Source organism: Spinacia oleracea, chromosome 5, assembly GCF_020520425.1.
Source record: "Spinacia oleracea cultivar Varoflay chromosome 5, BTI_SOV_V1, whole genome shotgun sequence".
Lineage (NCBI taxonomy): Eukaryota > Viridiplantae > Streptophyta > Magnoliopsida > Caryophyllales > Amaranthaceae > Spinacia > Spinacia oleracea.
In genome coordinates this window covers 52,905,898-52,922,672 of record NC_079491.1, presented here as the reverse complement: position 1 = coordinate 52,922,672, position 16,775 = coordinate 52,905,898, and the positions used below count along the sequence as shown (strand labels likewise).

The 16,775-nt window shown below is 37.1% G+C and overlaps 2 protein-coding genes across 5 annotated transcripts; both read right to left on the bottom strand.

Annotated features, from left to right (window-relative positions):
- Positions 1-2,708: 2,708 nt before the first annotated feature.
- Positions 2,709-15,075, bottom strand: LOC110788447 (CBL-interacting serine/threonine-protein kinase 23). 4 transcript variants are annotated; one of them, XM_056828662.1, is made up of 15 exons: positions 14,270-15,032; positions 13,586-13,648; positions 13,304-13,375; positions 13,096-13,203; positions 12,851-12,931; positions 12,698-12,751; positions 12,429-12,554; positions 11,739-11,828; positions 11,532-11,651; positions 11,304-11,438; positions 11,009-11,125; positions 10,675-10,731; positions 10,345-10,419; positions 9,537-9,643; positions 6,150-6,180 (listed from the first exon to the last, which is right to left on the bottom strand). In XM_056828662.1, the coding sequence occupies exons 1-14, from the start codon at positions 14,480-14,482 to the stop codon at positions 9,560-9,562; spliced, it is 1,395 nt and encodes a 464-aa protein (XP_056684640.1). In that variant the 5' UTR covers positions 14,483-15,032; the 3' UTR covers positions 6,150-6,180; positions 9,537-9,559. The 4 variants fall into 4 exon arrangements, with proteins under 4 accessions (XP_056684638.1, XP_056684640.1, XP_021848785.1 ...); XM_021993093.2 differs by lacking the exon at positions 6,150-6,180 and adding an exon at positions 8,195-8,523 and having other exon boundaries at positions 14,270-15,075; XM_056828661.1 differs by lacking the exon at positions 6,150-6,180 and adding an exon at positions 8,195-8,517.
- Positions 6,553-7,919, bottom strand: LOC110788448 (transcription termination factor MTEF1, chloroplastic). The gene has a single exon (XM_021993094.2). The coding sequence runs from the start codon at positions 7,766-7,768 to the stop codon at positions 6,851-6,853; it is 918 nt and encodes a 305-aa protein (XP_021848786.2). The 5' UTR covers positions 7,769-7,919; the 3' UTR covers positions 6,553-6,850.
- Positions 15,076-16,775: the final 1,700 nt, after the last annotated feature.

Here is a 16,775-nt window from a genome sequence, read left to right as displayed (position 1 = left end):
CAGTTGGTATCAGAGCTAAGGTTCAAACCTAGGCATTGAGAGACCCAAGAAGCAAACTGAGATTGAAACAATCGAAGAAAGACTAGCCTGGCTGGAAGGCAAGTTAGAGAGCTGGACCCGATTCGAGGAAATTGTGATTGGCCAAGCCAAAGAGATAGAAAGACCCGAGGGTGCGGCCGATGAGCTCATGCAAGAGAAAGAAGCGCTTCAGGAACAACTCAACTTTGTCCAGAAGCAAGCTGAAGATACCCAAGACAAATGCACGACACTGATGCGCGCTCCAAGAACTGACTCGAGTGGAGGTGGTGCGATGAAGATCAAACCTCCGAAGCCTCGAGACTACAGTGGGGCTAGAGACTCGAAGGAAGTTGATAACTTCCTCTTCGACATGGAGTAGTACTTTAGGATTTGTCAGCTGAGCAACGATCTAAAGGTTGATACTGCGACCATGCACTTGTCGGATGATGCGAAGCTATGGTTGCGCACAAAGCACGCCGACATCGAAGGTGGGAAGATCAAGATAGATACTTGGGAAGAGTTCAAGAAGGAACTCAAAGATCAGTTCTACCCCGAGAACACCGAGTTTGTTGCAAGAATGAAGCTGCAGGAGATCCGCCACAAGGGCTCCATACGCGACTATGTGAAAGAATACTCGGCTTGCATGTTGGACATCTGTGACATGAATGAAAAGGATCGGTTATTCAACTTTGTTCACGGGCTACAAGAATGGGCACAGCGCGAAGTATTGAGGGCGAAGGTTGACACCCTTTCGGCCGCTATGACTGTTGCAGAGCGATTAATGGACTACTCTGCTGGGAGGGGCCATCTCTCAGAAGAAGGACCAAGGGGGACGCCTACAAGTTTGGACGGCCCGACTCCAAACTCACCTAAGAGCGCAACAAGTGGCTCGAAGGTGCCATCCAGCTCAGTCGGGGGATTCAAACCAAGAAGTGGGGGAGGCGACTCTCAGAAATCATGGTCGTCGCCATCCCAATCAACAAGAGAATCCAAAGTCGGCACTCCCTCGGGAAACATGAGTAGGCTTAACTGCTTGCTATGTCGAGGCCAACACAAATGGTGGGATTGCAAACACAAAGGGGAGATTGACAACCTCCAAAAGAGACTGTCGGCCATGACCCTCAAGGAAACAGGCGAGTCCGCAGAAGAAGAAGATGTGCAGCCTCAGATAATGGGTTCCATCTATAGAATGGGCGCCATGAGAATGATACCTCAAGAAGAAGAGGAGGAAGAGGAAGTACAAGTCCGACACCTGTCAGCAATGCGAGTGATGAAGCCCCAGAAGAAGGCGGCATCCCAGAAGCAACCTCGCACCAGATACCCACCAAAGCGAGTGATGGAGCCACACAGAAAGACGACATCTCAGACACAACCTCGCAGCAGATACAAGAATCAAGATGCTAGTTCGGGGTAAGCTGCTTCGAGAAAGAAACAATAATCAAGGAAGACTTGGATTCACAAGACGCATCAAACCCAAGCCAACAAGACTCCAGCAGAGACAAAACAAGCTACCAAGAGACAAGAAGATCAAGGAAAACTCCAGCAACCGCCATCAACGTACCAACGGCGCAGCAAAGACTACAGAGTTTAGAATAGGAGATTTTTCTTTTATCCATTGTAATTCTTGTAAGTCAACGAGGTCGTCGACAGCTTAAGTGGGGGAGGATGTTAGAATCCAACCTTCCTTTACTAGTATTTCTCCTTTCTATTGCTTTCTAGGATTTTTCTAATAGTTTTCTAGGCTTTAGGGAGAATTATTATGTTACTGTAATTCCAGTGTTCACTGGCAAGTTTTAGCTAATTCAAAATAAACCTCTATGAGGGGTATGAACCAATACCTCTCATCAGAAGTTGCCTTTGCTTAATTCATGTGTTGTTGCTAGCCTTTATAGATATTGTGTTGTTGCATGCTTTAAGCTTCCCAAGACCCATCAAAGTCCCTTGCAAAACAGATACACTCTCGTCGTCGGTCCCGCTTGTGCCTGCTGTGCGCACACAAGTGCGTGCCCCGTTCGACCCTCGACCCTCGCTCTTGTCGCCAATAGGCAAGAGTGCCCCTTCAGAATCAGACGCTTACTCGTGCCCCTAGGAGGCACAAGACACTCATTCCGCACAAGGCTCGCATCCTTGCCGCCAATAGGCAAGAGTGCGCCGCACGGATCCGGTGTCAAAACATTAGGACCGTGACACATTGTCATTCAATTAATTTTTTTTTCCCTGGAGTATGAGCAGAGGTTGAAGATGATGGAAATCATGGAATGTTGTACTGAGAGAGTTGAGAAGGGAAGCGGATCTTGGGGGTAGGAAATGAAGAGAGCGCGCTTCGATTTGGTTTCGCCAGTGAGTTTTCCGGCGCCGGCAGAGGAGAGGGAGAAGAGAGAGAATTGAACTAAACCCATAAATTAACAAAACTCAAAAGTTAATTATTTTCCTAATTATTTTGGGAAATTATTTATTGATTTTCACAAAAATAAAGAAAATGATTTTTACATGGTCATTTTTATTATGATTATTTAAGAATTTTGATAGGATTATTATGATCACCCGTCTTTTTACACATTTTATCACACTTGTCTTAATATTTATGCAAATAGTAATTATAAAATCATTATGAAATGGAGATATATAGTAAGATATATCAATGAAATAGCAAACAAAAGTGTGTATTGGAAATCAATTGGCTAACAAGCTAAATGATACATACATAATTATTTGATACTATTCGGTAATCAGTATGTAGTACTTGAACATGCATTAAAAAGGTACTTTCTAAAACCATCTTCGAAGAAGTAGTAGATGGAAAGGGAGCATTCTTTGACAAGATAAAACAATGCATTTAGCCATTGAGGGTTAATCAGTAAAATTATCACAACTGCAAGAAACATAGTTGCAGCAGATACCGAAAAGCTGACATAAAATGTTTGCTTGTCAACCCAACCATCTTTGGATGCAGTTGTATTTGTGATGGAGGGTGAATCATTTGTACTACACTTGATGGATAGAGGACCTCCGCAAAGGAAGATATTTCCTTGGTAACTGCTGGCATCAAAGGTTGAAAACTGAACTTAAACACCGCCAAAGAATTCAATGTTGTAAGCGAAGTTGGGATGCTTCCATTGAGGTGGTTATATGAAAAATCCAAGCTCTCTAACTTGTAAAGGTTTGAAATAGTTGTTGGAATAGAACCCCACAATTTATTATGAGATAGATTCAACGCATTAAGGTTGCTCAAATTACCTAGCTCGTCTGGTATCTGTCCTGTTAGTCTGTTGCAGGAAAGATCAATCCCGGATATGTAAAGAAGCATGTCACCTATGTAACTATAAGTGTTACTCTTTGTCGTAATCTCCACCTTATCATGAAATATATTATGAGTCGAATCTCCTTTAGCTGTGATCATATGAGCCAATATACCTATTGGTATTTCGGTGCTAAAAGAAAAACCCATACTATTAAAACCAGAGTCAGAACTGTCGAAACTTATTTGTCCAAGGCAAGCTGGTATATGGCCATACAAGCTATTGGAGGATAGATCCAATACAATCAAGTTAAGCAACCTGCACAACTCAACGGGGACTTGACCATAAAATTGATTTCCTTTCAAGAGTAGAATATTCAGGTTAGTGAGATTACCAACTGCAGTTGGAATATGGCCACTCAAGTCATTGTTGCTCAGATCCAAATGCACCAACCAAGAATTGTTACAAAATGAATCAGTAATTTGTCCACTCAGTCTATTGTTGTTCAAAAGGAGATAGAATACACTAATTGAGCAATTTGGTAGAGCTCCATTTAACTTGTTAAATGATAGGTCTAACACTGTTAGGCTCGGGTACTTGGAAACATTGCACAACTCATTTGGAATACTACCTTCCAGAGAATTATTACTTAGAAGGAGAGTGGTTAAGGTTTGACTTGGACCAAACATGATACTTTTGAGCTCACCAGAAAAGTAATTTCCTTGCAAATTCAGGGATTGCAACTTTGATAAGCTCTGAAAAGTTGGAAGCTCTCCTCTACAATTGTTGTTAGACAGATCAAGACTTATTAAGTTGATGCAGCTTTTGGATATGTGCTCTATCCCTCCTGATAAATGATTATTTGACAAATGCAATATCTCAAGGGACTTTAAGTCACAGAGGATTGACGGTATATTTCCCTCAAATGCATTGTTTGACAAGTCCAAATGAATAAGTTTAGGAAATACCACAGCTATGTTTGCTGGTATATGTCCTTGTAACTTATTTTGGGCAATGTTTATTAGGTTGATATTGGCATGACTACTTACAGAAGATAGCTGGAGTGATCCAGAAAGTGATGTATTTCTAAGGATTAGTGTATCCAGTCTTGAGTTGTTCTCTAAAATCCATAGAGGAAATTCCCCGTGCAATGTATTATCTGAAAGATCAATTATCCTCAAGTCCCGTTGGTCATAAAGGAAGCGAGGATATGCAAAGAGTGCACAGTTTGACAAACTAAGGATGTGTAGTCCATGGGTGAAAGGTTGGATATCCCGATTTGAGACTTCATGGACTAAGTGGTTGGAGTCTGCAATAAAGTATTTCAACTTTGTGTGGCTTGCAAATGATTGGAATGAACCTGGGATTACAAGATGATTGTTTGATAGTGCGAGGTATTCAAGAGAGAGGACATGAACTAGAGAAGATGAACCAATATTTCCTACAAATTGATTCTCACTGAGGTCTAAAGTTTCTAGAGTTGTGAGGTTTTGTAACCATAAGGGAATTTCTCCAGCAAGTTTATTGTAAGAGAGATCCAACACTCGTAGTGATGGTAAGCCACTGAAACATGAAGTATTACCATACCCTTGAAGTTTTTGAAACTTGTGCTTTTGTACACAATCTGCAAGTATTACCATACCTTATTGAAAACTGTATATACTTTTATGTAAGTAGAACGAAAGAAATACTCCGTATTAGCTAACTTACCATTATCATTCCGGATGCTACTAATATAGTTGTTTCTCAAGTATAGCTCTTCTAGATTCTTACTGATGGCCTCAATATCTGTTGTTCGCCCAAAAGGATTAATTAGCTTAAATGTGTTCAATAACTGCAAGTTTCCCATATAAAAAAGATCGATTTTGGAGCTTACCATGAAGTTGAATTGAACCCATCAGTTGGTTTGCTTCAAGATTTAGATACTTAAGTGATGGAAAACCACTCAGCTCTGATAAAACGCTGTTTGTCAGATTACAAGCAGTCAAATTCAGAGATACAAGGTTTTGAAGGCTTGATAACTTTTTCGAACCTGTTTGAAGTGAAAACATAACATTAAAATCTTGGAATAAAGTCATAAAACAAATATTACTTTGAAGAAACAGTAAAGTTTGTCTTTCAACAATTAAGCATCTAAGCATGAGCTAACCATAGTATAATCTGTAATGCTAGGGGTATGTTTCACCCCTACCATGTACTTTTTTTTGTTTGTTCACACCAATCAACCATGACATAAGTTGAGCAACATGCAATCTGTTTCTTGCTTTACTTGGCATAACTGTGTCTGAATAATTCCTCCTATGAATTAATTTTGCAAAATCCGACAGTATAGTGATCAAAACCTCCTTCGACGCAGAAAGGTATTTTTCAATTTATAGTTCCTAAATTACCTTCAAAGGATATGAAATATAGACAAAAATACACTAGAATACTTGCTATTTTCGGGAGAAAGGACAACTTTTCCGGACATTTCCAAAACAATTAGTATATGTGACTATTATTTTCAAAAACTGAGAAAGCTGAATATAAAATGTCCTTACCTTTATCCCTTGTCCAACTTGCAACTGAATTAAGCATGAGGTCAAGCCCTTGAAGTTGTTGAAAAGGAAGGAAATTTGAGACATTAAAATGCCATCCTTTTTCTGATTCAAACCTGAAGCCGAGTGAGAGAGAGATAATACGTTTATTGGCTGCACAAGTAACTCCATCCCATTTACAACAATCACTTTTTCTGTCATCATTCCAATCAAAAAACCGATCAGAGTTTTCTGCTGTTGCTTTTAAGAACAAGAGAGCGGTCCTTTCTTGCTCCCAACAGGCGTAGACTTGAAACCCGATGATCAACATTGATACCGTGATCATCCACAACCATTTACCTTGAATACCCATCTTCTTCATGCCTTAAAGGACAGGTATGCAATCACTTTATAAAGAAATTTTCAAAATGCATCAGTATGCTTTACTGTGTCTCAGTCAATGACAATGTACTAACAGAATATAAATTGTCAGTCAATTGTATACTCTAATACTTTATTCTCATTGTCTTATTCATGCTGACAAAAGACTTTGATTTTCAAACAAGTATTACACCATAGACATAATTACATACTGTAGTGAATTTTGTTTACGATCATGGAATAAAATACTACTACGTATTAATTGCTAATTTTTCTAAAGACATGACAAAAAAAAAATCTGGAATGGAAGTTGCTCAATTATGAACATACTGGTTTAGTTTTTTCCGGTACTTCTAGTTATACTTACTCCGAGCATGTTTAGGCTCGTTCCACCAAAGTATCAGAAGCTCTTATATATATAAATAGAGAAGATTATGATGTACGAAGTATATATATGTACAATCATCTTAAAATACATTGTAGGGAAGAAATTACAAGTACTTTAGTTTACAACCATAACAATTAACCCAACAAAGGTATTTCTGTTATCGATTTTTGGGAGGTCAAGATGAAATTAGCCTTGTTTACACATGAGTGAAAAAATAAAAGCACAGCAGAAATAGGTTTTTGGTGTAAGGGATCACAAAGGGCCGTGATGTAGAAGGCACAACTTTAACCAACTAAACTAGTTGAAGTTCATAAGATTTCCGCCTTGTTTCCTTGCCTTATCAAATCATTAAATTCTTCATCAGTAGCCTTGAGCATAAGTGATAGAGGAATCTTTAATCCAATCTCCAAAACTTCTAAATGCCTTGGCTTAATCCTCTTGTCCAAACTAAAAGCAAAATACTGAGGAAATTCCTTCAATTCCTCCAATGTACCTTTGATTTCCTCAAGAAAATACCCAAGTTTAGGCTTATAATTGTTGTCAATACTAAAAGTAAACAAAGCAGGACACCTTAAAACCATACCAACTGCTTCTTTTCTAGTAAAACCCAATCCAATCAAATACTCAAGTTTTGGAATCAATGTCTTCTCCACGTTTGACACCAACAAGATTGGATCCTGATAAGCCAAGGCCTCATAGTTTTGAAAGCCGAGTCTTTTAAGATAATAAAGAGCAGGCTTAAGTTGATCACTAACACTTGAAACTAAAAGTCTTGGACATTTGTTGATCACTTTCCGAAAATGATGTTCAGGAACCCCAAGATGAAAAGACAGGAAATCGAAAACCGGGTTGAGTTGGGATTTAATGTTGGAGGTAAGAAGTTGAGGACACATCCCAAAAATCTTGGGCAAGTCCTTTTGGTGAATGCCCTTAGACTGAAGGTATGATATGATGGAATGGATAGAATCAAGGGAAGTCGAGTGGAGAGAAGGGTTAAGAGCGAGCGCCTTACCAGAATCAATACCGAGGATTTCGAGACAGAGGATCTTTTCTTTAAATTGGAGGGAAATATTGGGATGAGTTTGGGTGTAGAGAGGGTTGTTAATAAGGATGCTTTGGGGTTTGGGGGTTGGTTGTTGTAATTGATCGAAGTTCGGGTTCGAAGGCGGGATTAATGGAGGTGAGAAACAGAGTGAAGAATGAAGTGCTGATGCTACTGCTCTCATTCTGATAGCTTAGCTTGAAGAGAGTTGATTGTTTGTTTGTTTGGTTGGTTGGAAAAAGAGGGAAGGAGAATGGGATGCAATTAAGTTAAAATGAGGATGGTGGGGGGAGTGTAATTGGTCAGTGTTCCTTATCTATGAATTCATTTGGTATTGCTGACTTGGCTTTTTCTGGAAGTGTTAGTGGCTACTGGAAGATCACTCCACAATTGTCACATTATCCCAATCTCATAACTAAGGACTGTTTACTTCACTGGGATCATTTTCAGCTTTTATCCACCACTGGAATCGCTGCTTGAAACTTTAATATAATTTTATTTAACAGGAAATTAAGCATTTTTCATATACAACCTGATTTCCGATTTTGATATCCGCATCTCACAGTAAATACTTCCTGGTTCTAATCAAAGAGTAAAAAGGGCAGCCGAGTTGGTTATACAATACTTGAATTCTTCGAATATTAATTCGTATATAATACAAGTAGAAAATAAGCGGTACATTGTTTCAAGTCGATTGTGAGACAATAGCCCGATCCTATAAGCAGTCTTAAACATTATCCCTCTATTGTTGTACAACATTCTTTACTCGCGTTACAGTAAAGCTCAAATCCAACCCTACAATCCACCCCACACCTAAACAAAAAAAAATCCCAGGAAAGTCTACCCCTTGTGTTTACAAGCAAATGAAGCAATGAGACCGTCAGCACCAAAACCACAATCCATTTCACTTGGTAAGAACAATAAAGTGACAGCCTGCACCTGTCAAAGAATACCAAAGCCCATCAGAAATTGGACCAACAAATATAGTCCAACTTTAGGTCTCCCAAACAAGGCAACTGTACCTCTATTATATAAGCCAAGAGGGGAGGGTTATTTTCGTAATCACGTTTTTGGTGTCCCCAAGGAATTTACTAAACTACCCTCTATGTTATTTAAGCATAATTGTTAAAGAAAATACCCCATTAATTGTAACCATTAATGTAAATATGTGACGATTTTTAATCCTTCCGTATCTCATGTAATTAGATAGGTGACTAGCCCTTACCTGAGTTATAGCCTATAATTACTTAGATTAGTTTGTATGTATGTTGACTTATGTCATTCTCATCAATCAAGGAATATCGTCCAATAATATATATGGCTACATATGATATAGAGAATAATATACAAAATATACATATAATCTATCAGTCAAATTTAAATTGAAAAGGGTCGGAAGACAAATATTCGAAAAATTAAAGCTTCATGCATGATTTTACACAATTTTATTTTACAATCCCCATTTGATATTTTGAGAGCTTCTAATATTGTACTTCGTATTCGGTTGTCAAACAAAAAGAACGTAAAAATTCTATATGGTTTTCTTTTATATATTGGTTGATCACATTTAATCTCGCTGTTAATTTTTCTTTCATTTCGATGGTAGCCGTCCCTCGAGTCGTTCATAATCATAATATACAAATCAGAGAGAGAAAGTTTATTTTCTAATAAGGGCACATTAGAGGTGATACGAAGTAGGAGGGATACGTAGTACTATTGTATTATAGGATAGAGATGATATGTAATCTCGCACGTATCGCGTGCATATAAGACTAGTGTTCTATAAGGTAACAAATCAACCAATTAGAGGAGGGGGGAAAAGCAGCCACTTTTTGTTCAAATATATAGTTCAAGAGAAACTAAATCACCTTATTCCAAATTTCCAATAAATCAAATATATCCATCATGGCTACAGGTTACTCTCATGGAAAAAGAAATATGAAATATCATACCATGATTGCAGGACTAGCAAGAGCTAGCCGCTTTCTTCCTCCTCCTTGATCTGCTCTCCTGTCTTCCATATGATGTCTTTTAGCCCAGTTGAAAGGCTCTTGTAAAACTGTGAGTATTAAATAGAGTTAGCGCATAGACCAGCATACTACAGAGACAAGAAAGAATACCAACAACAAAAACCCCGAAGAAACAAATACGCAGATTTGCAGCAAAGCATAAGTGGTTACAACACCTACGGACTCGGTTAATAATGCAGAAACTAGGATTAAGGCCCTTTTACTGCACAACGCTATAAATTATTGCAGTGCACACACTTTGGCATCTGTTTGCTTCAATCGAAAATGATTTTACATGGAAAACAATTTTCAAGGATAAAACAATAGTAAATTGTTTCCTTACAAGAAAAGTTAAGAAAAAAATAATGGAAGGGAAAATAATAGGATGGATGGGAGGAGAGAAGAAGAAATGTAGGAGTATGGGGGAAAATGTGGCATCTCTTCTTTCAAAAGGAAAATGTTCTCCACCTTGGGAAAAAATATTTCCACCCCTTGACAAAACAAAGGAAGGAAAATGGGAAATCATTTTCCGGAAAAGTGTAGCATTAGTATTTCACTACTTCGCTATGGTTTCTACCAGTTCACTCTATTTGTAGAATTGCTCTATGGCAAGTTGGCAACAGTCAAAAGTGCACAGATCCATCCAAAATATAGAACCTATGAACTGCTATTTTGTGTTTATGTAAGAAAAAGCTGATCCTTCCAAAGAAAAAAATATTCTTAAAAGTTAAAAACACATGAACATACAAACCTTGTGAAACTCCAGGGTGTCCCCACGAGACTTACGAAGTTCCACCATATATAGAGAAGGAGCCACTTCCAAAATCTGAACAAAGATAATGAAAGTGCTAAAGATTAGTAAGATACACAGACAGCTAGGTTTTAATGTTCTCTTGAAAAACATGGCACTCCTGCTGTCCCTAGATCAAAAATCTGTAGTTCTGTAAAGATTAACCATTTAGAAAATACATTGAAAAAAGAATTTTCATGGAGAAGCCAAAGAACAAAAGGGTAATTCTAAATTAAGTAACATTTGCCTTGAAGGATTAACATGCGTATAAAAGGGAAGACGGACTGATACCTCTGTCGCAACAGATAGTTGACCCTTGCGTCCACTTTTCTCTCCTTGAAGTTTCATCTGAGAATCACCAGAAGGGGTTTTTGTCATATGTAAAGAGGACAGTTTTAGCTTTCAAAACCCAGTAGAAAGGAAAGAGTGTGGGGATTCAGTAGAAGATAAAGAGTCATAGCTATAATTCAAACAAACTCTAAAAGACGCCTGAACATCTATGAAGTACGTATATATGCTTGAACAGTGGGAGAAAACAAATGTAGCAATTATTGGCAGAAAATAAGCTTTCGGGGAACTTTGAATGGTGGTTTTGGAGTGAATATGAAAAAGGATGCCATTGTACCTTGTAATTATTTTTCTTTACACCGAAACCCAAAGGCACAGCTGTCTCCTCAATCTTTGAGATAATATCGCTAGCTGGCATTTTAGACGTAAATCTTGTTTCACGTTTTACAAGCCCCTAACAAAACAACAAATATAAGATTTCTCCAATTTCAGTTACAAGGTCAAACCAGTTCAGCTAGTTACTGCTTACAAATAGACATCAAGAAAAAACAGCTACCAGGATGTTATTGAAGAAATAACACCCAAATTTAGACAAGACCACAACAGTAGCTCCAAAACAACAAAGAATTTACCATCTGTTTTTCAAAGAGTGAGCCCAGGTTAAGACCCTGAGATGTGGAGATGAGCTCAAATGCATTCATGGCAGCAGGAGATTGAGGAGCCACAGTTCGTTCTTCCCGTCTTTCAACCACAAGGTTTCCAGAGAGCTGTATGCATAACCCATAGAAAGATGCATGCTTGAGAAGAGCCATCTAGAAGTCAAAAATGGAAGGGCAGCATGAATGAAACAAGATACTTACCATTGACTGGTCAAAAATTGCATCAATGTTATCAACTGAAATATCAGGCTCTTCGAAAATTGAAGGCTTGTAACCTTTCTTAAACCACTCATTCTCAATCACTTCAGCAATTGTAATACGCTGATTACACCATCAAGCACCAAATAATCAGAAAAGCTACAAGTGCAGGGAGTAAAAAGAACACCTAAATCATTTAGGGAAACTAACCGTTGAAGGATTGGGATCTAGGATACGTTGGATCAATTTCTTTGCACTCGAAGAAAACCACGGTGGACAGGCGAAATCAGCCTTGTATATCTGCAAAAACAGGGGACATAGACCAGGCGTAAGCTGAATTGAGCACTAAATAAGTGAAAAAACAACATATAAGAGACTGTTTCTCTTCCATTGTTTAGAGAGACAGAGCTTCTATGATCTATGCTGTCATTACTGAAGTATTCTATCGTTCATAGTAACAAATTTATATTTCATAGAAGCACTTAGAGTACATCTTCAAAAATATGTTTAAAAACCTGATCCAGCATTATATCATACATGATTGACCAGTAAATTTGGTAAGAGTTACAGGCTTACAGGCGTTACAGCACATTGTTTTTTACACCGGCGCACTGTAAGACAAGTTAATGCATCTTCTTTCATACAAGTTATATGTGTCTTAAATAAATAAACTTAATATACTTTAGCATAAACATCTTTTTTCCTACACTTTTAAGAGAATTGAGCAAGACACCTGACATTATCAAGAAAATAGTATTTTAGTCATTTTAGAACATTAGACATTTCTTTGTTTTTCACGTAACATATTAGTCACAATATATCCCTAAAGCTATGCAATACTCGGAAGTTTAAGAATCGAACAAAACATTAAGTTTGAGAGATAATTCATTAAAATTGTACCTTTTTGTACAATGCCATGAGGTTAGCATCTTCAAAAGGTAAATAGCCTGCCATAAGGACAAAGAGAATGACTCCGCACGACCACAAATCAGCCTTTGCTCCATCATAGCCTTTATTGTTGATAACCTATATTATATCAAAGGTTTGAACTCCCTCCATCAGGGAATAATAATGACATTCATAATAACATGGAACAAAAACGGATGGAAGGTAATTGCAGAGAGAAGAAACGTTAGCAAATATTTGTAGTGGGAGAAAGCATCATATACCTCAGGAGCTACATAATTTGGTGTACCACAAGTTGTGTGAAGTAATCCATCTTCCTGAAAGAAGAATGTTTAAACCGTTTATAAACCATCTAGGAGCCCTAGAAGGGAATACGTCTTATTCTCAATGGAGACAGTGATAGAGTACACACTTACCCGGACTTGCTGAGCTAAAGCACTCAAACCAAAATCCGAGACTTTCAGAGTGCCTTTTGCATCTAGTAACAGGTTCTCTGGCTGTTTATACACATTCAAAAATTGAAAACCTGAGTTAATATAACTACGATTGCCACAATTCTGACTAAGTTCCCAAGTAACATGATGATAGCTGCTGACAGCACTGCCCTCCATCCCAAGCTTTTACGATTATTTTTACAGAATTGTTTTTACTAAGTTCTCACCTTCAAGTCTCGGTGGAAGACACCTCTGCTATGGCAATAGTCAACAGCATTTATCAATTGTTGGAAATATTTTCTTGCTTCATCCTCCTTCAATCTTCCCTTGCTTGCCTAGTTCAAAAAATATATATAATTCAATAAATCTGATGAATAAAGCTAAAACTATGAGTCAAAAAGTGGCAAAACAGAATTGAAGTCCCAACCATCTTACAATTTTATCAAAAAGTTCTCCGCCAGTGACAAATTCCAAAACAATATAAATCTTTGTCTTGCTAGCCATCACCTACAAGTACCACTAGAACATAAATCGATCACGAAAAGAAAGGAAAACAAAAAAAAGTTGGTAATCAGTATCTATTGCAACTAGTTTAAGCTATAGGAAAAGGCTAAATGTTCAACATCGTATGAAGTAACTAGATCTTCAATTAGAGAACCACGAAATAACATATGGAAAAGCTCATAGAAGCCAGTGGAATGTATATTTGCTTCCAACCTCAAACAAACGGATGACATTTGGGTGACGAATTAGCTTCATGGTCGAGATTTCACGTTTAATCTGAAATTAAAATCCAACAATGAGTCACCAACACATACAGCCAAATAAAAGAATAACTAAAAATGCATTTACATAAGCAATAATGCAACAAAAAGTGATCCCTGTCTCTAGACATTATTATTAGCAAATCACAAGAATCACAAGAAAATTGATGTTCAAACATATAATGAACTCAATGAAAGAACAGTCACTCTATGAACAATATCATTCCTTCAACACTGGCCACTCCCCATCCACCCTTCCCTTTCCCCCAATTCAAACAACCTTCAATCACAATTTAGTAAAGTCCCATGGACTGGTTCGGATACCCCAAAAGGCTTAGGATCGAATTCCGTCTACACCCTTCCCTGAATGGCTCTCTTTATAGACAACAAAATAAAACAGAATTCCACCAAAGAAAAAGGCACAAATTCCACACTATGCCAACACAAAAAATTTAAAATTCAGCAAAACCAAAACAACCCACAAATAAATCAAACACCCAAATCATCAAAATAAATTTCACAGCACCTCAACAAATCATCCAAGAACAAAGTCAACAAAAAAAAAGTCCAATCAAACCTACTTCATCAAAATAGACCATGAATTAAACAAACTAAAGTTAGATGGAAATGAAATTACCTGACCGATCATTTTATGTTTGAGAACTTTCTCCTTGTCAAGTACCTTAATAGCAACATTCTCGCCACTTTCAATATTTCTTGCAAATTTCACCTTAGCAAAGGTTCCTTCCCCTAAAGTCCTCCCAAGCTCATATTTCCCCACTCTAGTCCTCCCACCACTACTACTCCCGCCACTGCTACTCCCCGATCCCTTCGCCGCCTTTGCCGCCATTTCTAACACCCAAACCCACCTTTCTCTCTGCTATATAATTAATTTTAATTATTGATTGAGGGAAAAATTCACAATAAAAACCTCTTCTTTTTACATGGCTGCCAAATCTGACTCTTTGACACCCTCATCTTTCCCACACAAATTCAAGCAAAAAAGACCAAAACACGGCCGTACAATGGAAGATTATAGTGGGGTGAAGTTTGCGAAAAATAATTTCATAGAGAGAAGATGAGGAAAATAGAAAAATAATTAATACCCATGTGAGATTTTTTGAGTAATTATAATTTTGGGATTAGAAAAAATTCGCCAAACAAGGACAAAATCAGGAAGTGTCCTCGAATTTGATATGAATCAATAATATTCACTTGACTTATTTAGATTTGGATTTGGATTGAATTGGATAGATATCATACAACAATACAAGTATGAAAACGGGAAAAATAAAATCTCTGGTTTTCTCTCCTTTATGTTTGTTTGGGATTTTGGGAAAACAGGGATGAATTTGGAGAGGGAATCTATATATTTACTCCCTTTTTTTTTGGTTGACATATCTTGATCGAGACACTTTGATTTCTATAATTTTTATTCAGGGATGATTCAATGTACTTATTAATTATTAAAAGTTTACATTGACAAATATGGTAAAAGAAGCGTGTTAATGAAAATAATGAGACGTAGGCCCTGTTCGGCAAAATTAGCGGTAGCGGGTAGCGGGTAGCGGTTAGCGGTTGAGTAGCGGGTAGTGGTTAAAGTAGCGAGTAGCGGTGAATAATAGCGGGTAACTGTTAGCTGTCAAAGTAGCGGTAACTAATATGAGTGTTCGGTAAAAGTAGCGGTTGATATTATAAAAATAAAAATAAAAGCAAAAATATTATTTAAAACTTTATTATAAATTTGTCAAACGCTACCCGCTACCTTAAACGCTACTAATTTTAACGTTTGACAAAAGCTACCCAACCGCTACCTCAACCGCTAACCGCTACCTAAATCGCTACTTTACCAAACACTTACAAATTTTACAAGTAGCGTCTTGACTAGGTCAAAAGTTCAAAACGCTACCCGCTATCTCAAACGCTACCGCCGAACACGCCCGTATTATTTTTTTCTTTTTCACTCTCTTCTTGTAAAATTACTAGATTTTTGCCCGTGCGATGCACGGATTCTATTAAATTGTTACGTTTAAATAAAAATTCTATGTATATACCACTTTTATATAATAAATTATATTTGTTTTTGATTTTGCATTGAATTTTATTTATGATTTTTTATATTATGAGAGTGTTTGTTTTTGGATGAAATTGTATATGCGTAATATTAATAATTAATTAATAAAAAATATCTACGTGACACTTAATCATTTCTTTACGTGGCACTCAACTTTTTTTAATTCAAATTTAATTTTGAAATATTATTTTTCATTGGCCGAAACCATTAGATTTTTCTACGTGGCGCTCTAATATTGGATTAATGTTTGATTTTAAATTGAATTTTATTTATTTTATTTTAGATTATTGTTTGATTTTGGATGAATTTCATTTTAGATTTATTTTTTAATTATTAGAGTGTTTGAGTTTAGATGGAGTTGTATATATTAGTAATTAATTAATTAATTAAAATATCTGCGTGACATCTAATTAATTATCCACGTGGAAATTGATTATTTTTTAATCATTAGAGTGTTTGATTTTCGCTGGAGTTGTATATATTAATAATAATAATTAATTAATTAAAATATCTACATGGAACCTAATTAATTATCTATGTGGCACTTGATTTTTTTAATTCAAAAAGAAATTATAAATCTTATTTTTCATTGGCCGAAACCATTAGTAATCTTAGGTGGCGCTCTAATCTTTCAGCAAAGATGTCTCCTTTATATATGTATATTAGATTAGATTATGTGTATTCAAAAGTATTTTTATATTTATTGGTAGTCCTTCTCACATTTCGTTTAAAGAGAAATTGGCCTTTTTAGGCTCGTTTCTTGATGTTTCGGGCCACTACACGATCCCGAGTAGGTTCGGGACTGTCACCGTCAACTCTTGGGAGCCTAGGATGTTCATGTTTGAGCCCCAAGAGTTAGACTCATTTTTATTAGTGAAGAATGAGGCGTCGAGTCGGCCGCCCTACGACCGGTGGGCCAAGGGAGACCAACCGGGCGAGAAAAGAAGGATTTCCACCTTTCAGCACGCGCCCGATTTGTAACACCCTAATAATTCCTTGCTTTTATAAAACCATTTTCTAACTTAAAATAAAGGAATTACTAAAGTATTACCGCCACCGTGATAACGGT

Excerpts from the sequence above, each read along its gene's own strand:
- LOC110788447 (XM_056828660.1), bottom strand. The coding sequence starts at position 6,155 with ATGAAGAAGATGGGTATTCAAGGTAAATGGTTGTGGATGATCACGGTA. Across the intron at positions 5,046-5,133 it reads GGGTTCAATTCAACTTCATG|ATATTGAGGCCATCAGTAAG; the intron begins GTAAGCTCCAAA and ends GGCGAACAACAG. Across the intron at positions 4,882-4,967 it reads TAGCATCCGGAATGATAATG|ATTGTGTACAAAAGCACAAG; the intron begins GTAAGTTAGCTA and ends TAATACTTGCAG.
- LOC110788448 (XM_021993094.2), bottom strand. The coding sequence starts at position 7,768 with ATGAGAGCAGTAGCATCAGCACTTCATTCTTCACTCTGTTTCTCACCT.